Below are 5,844 nucleotides of genomic sequence, written 5' to 3' on the forward strand. Positions count from 1 at the left end.
TTCATTAGTGTGTATACTTAGATGGGAAGTTTCAGGGTCAAAATGACAACTAGCTAAAATTTAGCAGAGTCACTGAAAATGGCATTTATAAAAAGTTTATTAATTTATTTTTTAAAACAAGGAGTTTTATGTGACAGTGCAGGGATTATATGGGAAATCTCTGAACCTTCTGCTCAATTTCGCTGTAAACCTGAAACTGCTCTAAAAAATAAATGCTATTTAAAAGGAGCGGGTGTAACAACATGGAAATAAGTTTATTGGGTTTTTTGGCTATAGTAAAGCCAGCCATCAGGAAACAGCTGGCCCTGGCTCTGCCACCTGCCAGCTGTGTGGCCTTGGGCAGGTCACTCAATCTCTTTCAGCTTCAGTTGTCTCATCTGTGAAATGAAGCTCACAGTAGTTGGGTAGATGGAATGAGCGCTGTACATTAAGCACCTGACATACTACCTCATGCTCTGTATCCTATAGACAGCAGGGCTAGTGGCTGGGAAAAGGCTTTGCACTGTGAAGTGCTCTTCAGATAAGAGAGAGTGTGGGCATCCGGCTCCTGCCGTGGGAGTGCCACCCTGAGTTCCCTGGCCCTGCGAGAGAGGATTGGGTTTGGAGGCCAGGGTTGGGTGGAAGGGGCCCCTCACCCGGGGAAACGGCTTCGTGGTGGAGCAGCTGAGGTGCAGCTGGGCCTGTGGCCTGGAAGACACTCTTGTGGGTGCCTCCTCCAACAGCCCACACATCAGGTCTGCAGCTGTGTCCTGCCTCCTCTCAGGTGGGCCATGGCCGGGACTTGGCTGCTGCTTCTCCTGGCCCTCGGGTGTCCAGCCCTGCCCACAGGTGAGCTCCCTCTCTATATCCCCCTCTGTGCCCCAATTAGTCGGCCCAAACCTATTCCCTTACTCTGGGCTCCCTGTGTGTGGATGGGATGCAGGAATGAAGGACAGAGGCACTTGGGGGCCCCCTGGGGAGAGTCTCACCAGAAGGCCATCATCCCTTCCCTATTGTACTCTACCTCCCAGCTACTAGGGCCCCAAGTCCTCCTCTCGTGGAGTCCACGGTGTTGGTAGGGAGGACAGTCACCTCTTGGAGGTATAGAGAAACAAGAGCAATCTGGGTAGGTGTCCATGGGAGTGGAGTGGTGTAGCTGGGGCTGTATTATGTGATATGGGACATGGGAAACATCGTGAAGTCTTCTCCTGTCCTTCCTTTCCCAGTATTCTGCCCTCATGGTGCCCAATTCCAACAGGGCTCATGTCTCATGTTCACTCCCAGCTACCCCTTATCAATGGGCTCCCAAGAGAAGTCCCAAGACCTCAGTGATTTCCCAGGTGTACTTACCCCCAGTCTTCCAGAGATCAAGTCTAGAGCCAAAGGACTAGCGTTTTGAGAACTCCAGTTTCATCTAGAAGCATGTGCACATTTGCATGTGTGTGGTAGGGGAAAGTCCTTGACCTTTGAGTCAGGGCATCTCCTTGGTCTAAAGCTGGCCCCCAGAGTGTTGCCAGCTCCCCCTTGCTAGGGAGATAAACCACACCCATATGAAGCAGGGAATGCCCATGACAGGAGGCCTGAGCTCTGGGAAGGAAGCAGCCAGGGCGAGGGGGAGCAATTCGGAAAGCTTTGTGGAGGACGTAGATGTTGAACTTAACTTGGAGAGTGTCTCTCTCTCTATAACTGAAAAGACTCGGGAGGTTGAGGTTCCTGGAGCTCATTCCCAGTCTTCTCTGCTCCTTTTGTTTGCAATGCCATATTAATATTAGTATTGATAATAATACTGATACTTATGTGCACTGGTGTTTTATATTCATGAACTCTATTCTTCACAACAATTTTATGGGGCTGGTGTTATTAACCCCATTATACTAATGGGACAATTGGGACTCAGAAAATTAAATGGATGAAGCAGGAGTCAAAGCAAGTCTGTCGAAGGCCAGGGCCCAGACTCGGTCCACTGGGTCATGTAGCAAAACCTTAGTCATAACTTCCAGGTGGTGTGGTCTGTGGCATTTAGAGTCACAGAGATCTGAGTTCAAATCCTGAGTGGGCTACTTCGCATTCACATGCTACTAGGTCAGTTATGTGACCTTCAATAAATCTTTCCCGAGCAGCCTACACCCCACACTCCTTCGTCCCCACAAGATTCCCACATCCCTGCACCCTGGGACATTTCTTTAGCCTGGCTACTCTTCACTCATGGTGTGAATTTGATTGGAGGTTTTAGCCTTTGAGATTTCATTTATATGGAAAAAGTATCCAACTATTCAAAAATAATATTTTGTTACATATTAAGTGAGTCATCTTTACTGCAAAGAATAAGTTTGTGGAAAAGAAGGATTATTCTGGAAAATATAGGACAGATGTTTGTAGTACCCATATGACTTTTTATTTTTGTTAATGAAATAGTACAGGCATATACTTTAAATGGGTCGACTGTATGGTACATGAATTATAGCTAAACAAAGCTGTTAAAAAATACTACAGACTTACAGAAAAAAATCTAGAATAATACTACAAACACCCATGTATACTCCACTCAGATTAGCAAATGGCTAAAATATTGCCATATTCTAGTCAGATATTTTTTTAAAGAAACAGAAAGTTACAGATACATTTGAAGCCCACTTTATTCTCATTTCAGATCCTATTTCCTTCTCTTTCTCCCCAGAGGCAACCACTCTCCTGAGACTGGCACAACAAGGTATTATAAGTATTAATTTATGCATTTGCTGTCTTTCCCATGGCACTGAGTTACTTAAAAGCAGGCACAATCTCTTAGTTAATGTTGTATCCCCAGTTCCTGCACAGAAAGTTTCAGACAGATATGATAGACAGGTGGTGGAAGGATGGATGGATGAATGGACATATAGATGGAAGGTAGAGAGAAGAGATGTAGGAAAGATGGATGATAGAAGAATTGATGAATAGATGCATGAATGAAAGGATTGAGGGAAGGAATAGTGGTTAGATGGGTAGATGCAAGGAGAGAGGGATGGATAGAATGATAGATAGATGGATGATGAAAGGATATGTGGAAACATAGAAGCCTACAACGAGATGGTGGCCTGGGAGGGCATGGACAGATCTAGTCCCCCACAGGTGTGTGCTCTCTTGCAGGTGTGGGCAGCACACCCTTCCCCTCTCTGGCCCCACCAATCACACTGCTGGTGGATGGGAAGCAGCAGACATTGGTGGTCTGCCTGGTCCTTGACGTTGCACCCCCTGGCCTTGAGAGCCCCATCTGGTTCTCAGCTGGCAATGGCAGTGCACTGGACGCCTTCACCTATGGCCCTTCCCCAGCAGCGGACGGCACCTGGACTAGCTTGGCCCAGCTATCCCTGCCTTCTGAGGAGCTGGAAGCCTGGGAGAACTTGGTCTGCCACACCGGGCCTGGGACTGGGGACCCCAGCCAGAGCACACAGCCTCTACAACTGTCAGGTGGGGACAGAGCCTGAGGCCCTTTGGATGCCCCCTGTCCCTTTCACATACCCAGGAACCAGAATATGGTGAGAGGGAAGACAGGCCCAGGCCATGGGGCATAAAGGGTATCCAAGTACCAACCATGTAGATGAAGTGATGCCTGGGCTCAGAGCAGGGTGGCCTCAGGGCCCTGAATCCTGGGATTTGCAACTATGATATCTCACTCATATCCAGGCTCTGATGCATGACTTCCAAGATGTAATAATGCCTGTTCCCTCCTAGGATTGAGATATATATATATATACATATATATATACATATATATATATACACACACACACATATACACACACACATATATATATATCTCATAATATATATACATATATATATCTCAACCCTAGATATATATATGTATATATATACATATATACATATATATATTAGTATTGATAATATATATATTATATATATTATTATCAATATATTATTATCAATACTAATATATATGTATATATATATTAGTATTGATAATAATATATATACATATATATATACACATACACACACACATATATATGTACATCAAGGTATATATATTAACCCTATCATACCAAGGCTAATATCTCTATATATATACCTAGGATTACTATCCATATCTATATATATCACCTTATATATGACACTCTACCTATTAGAACCAAACAATAATAAAATAACAAATTGCTATCACTTATTCAGTGTTTACTCTGTGCCAGGCACTGTTATAAACACTTCACATTTATGAAGTAGGTCACATTATTTCTCTCATTTTATAGGCACAGAAGGGTTAAGTAATATGTCCAAAGTTGGTTATTATTATTACTGATCAGATGACTTACTTCCTCTTTTTGGATTATGTCAGTTTTATCACCTTCCAAATGGGAATTTTCATTGAACAAATGCCCTACCTTCCAAAGAAGGCTGCTAAGAAAATTGATTCCTTGTCTAAAAGTGCTGAGGCACCTCAGCCTCTCCAGGGCACAGAATAGGGAACAGCAGGGAGTTAGGGAGATCTGGATCCCTTGGAGACTTGCAGCAAATGGGCTCAGGGTTCCCACTACTGGTTCATTTGTCCTTATTTCCAACACGGCATGAATAGCTGCCCTGTGCCAGGGCTGGGGCATAGCACTGGGGTAAAGGGCACAGTCCATCCCAAATCTCACTACCTTCTCCTTGGCGGGCAGGAGAGACTTCCTCAGCCAGGACCTGCCTCTGGGAGCCTCTCAGGGGTGAGTACTGGGGACCAACACCTTAGGCCCTGTTGGGCTGTGGCCTGATGGGTCCTACTGGGGGGTTGGTGGGTGTCTCCTGAAGAGGCTGCCTTGCTGCGTTGGTGCACTGGCCCCTAGGCCTCTGTCTGCCAGTGGATAAGATGGGGATAGATCCTCTGACCCCAGCCTAGTTCCTGGACACCAGTTGAGATGTGCAGGTGAAAGTTAACGAAAGGGTCCTTGAAGTTCTCCTTGGGCAGCCCAGATGGACAGTCTCCACATCAGATCCTGGGGAGTCTCGGGGGAGACTGGGTGGTGGAAAGTCTCATCAACTGCTGGACAGAGAGTCACCAACCAGTCCAGTTCTCTTCCTAACCAAATAGAGAATTTTGAGCTTGTTACTCTCCTCTGCATCCCATGCAGATTCTTGCCTGGTCTACATCCCCCTGGTTGTTGGGGAATAAAATAAAATGAAGGCTAGACAGGTGTTTGTTATTATTACCAGTAAGAGCTTAGGTTAAATACTAGGAAGGACTTTCCCAGGATTTGGGGGACGAAAGGCAGAAGGAATGGCAAGGGCTGAGGGAACATTCTCTTGGGGGTTGGGGGCTGAGGGTCAGCCTCGGGGTCCCTAACTCACTCCTTTCTCCTCGAGCAGAGACGCCAGGCCAGGCGCTGCGGCTGGGGGCGCTGCGCCTATTGCTCTTCAAGCTTTTGCTGTTTGACGTGCTTCTGACTTGCAGCCGCCTCCGCGCCCTGCCCGCTGTGCGGGGGAATCTGTCCCGAGCGCCTGGCCCGGGGGATCCCCGGCTCCCCGCGCCCCTCACGGGCCCGCAGCCTTTGCCGATAGGAGAGCCCTCCAACCCCACCGACTGGAGTCGCCGCAGTGAGGCGGGCACCACAGGCCGAGGGCTCATCCGGTCTGCCCCGCCGGTGCTGCAGCCCCGGGCCACCTGCAGAGTTCACACCCGCTGTTCCGGTCCGAATCCTAGGAGCCCAGTCTGGGAGGAGGGGACGCTCCCTACAGGGCCAGTTTGGACCTGGTGTTCTGGACCTGCCCTCAATATCCCAGCTTCCAGCCTTGGAGCATTTGTATGCGATCTGCCTCCTCCTGCAGATCGGAGCTTCCTGAGTGTTGGGCTTTGTCTCCCCAACTCCAGCTAAGGGTTTTCTGAGGGAAAAA

General features: G+C 47.6%; 1 protein-coding gene across 4 annotated transcripts; it reads left to right on the plus strand.

Annotated features, from left to right (window-relative positions):
* Nucleotides 1–690: 690 nt before the first annotated feature.
* Nucleotides 691–5,836, plus strand: PTCRA (pre T cell antigen receptor alpha). 4 transcript variants are annotated; one of them, XM_011354641.2, is made up of 5 exons: nt 691–828; nt 2,630–2,689; nt 3,106–3,426; nt 4,635–4,679; nt 5,317–5,836. In XM_011354641.2, exons 1-5 carry the CDS (start codon nt 771–773, stop codon nt 5,823–5,825), a joined length of 993 nt encoding a protein of 330 aa, XP_011352943.1. In that variant the 5' UTR covers nt 691–770; the 3' UTR covers nt 5,826–5,836. The 4 variants fall into 4 exon arrangements, with proteins under 4 accessions (XP_011352943.1, XP_023383297.1, XP_011352944.1 ...); XM_023527529.1 differs by having other exon boundaries at nt 5,320–5,836; XM_011354642.2 differs by having other exon boundaries at nt 2,657–2,689.
* Nucleotides 5,837–5,844: the final 8 nt, after the last annotated feature.

This window comes from Pteropus vampyrus, unplaced genomic scaffold, assembly GCF_000151845.1.
Source record: "Pteropus vampyrus isolate Shadow unplaced genomic scaffold, Pvam_2.0 Scaffold18, whole genome shotgun sequence".
NCBI lineage: Eukaryota > Metazoa > Chordata > Mammalia > Chiroptera > Pteropodidae > Pteropus > Pteropus vampyrus.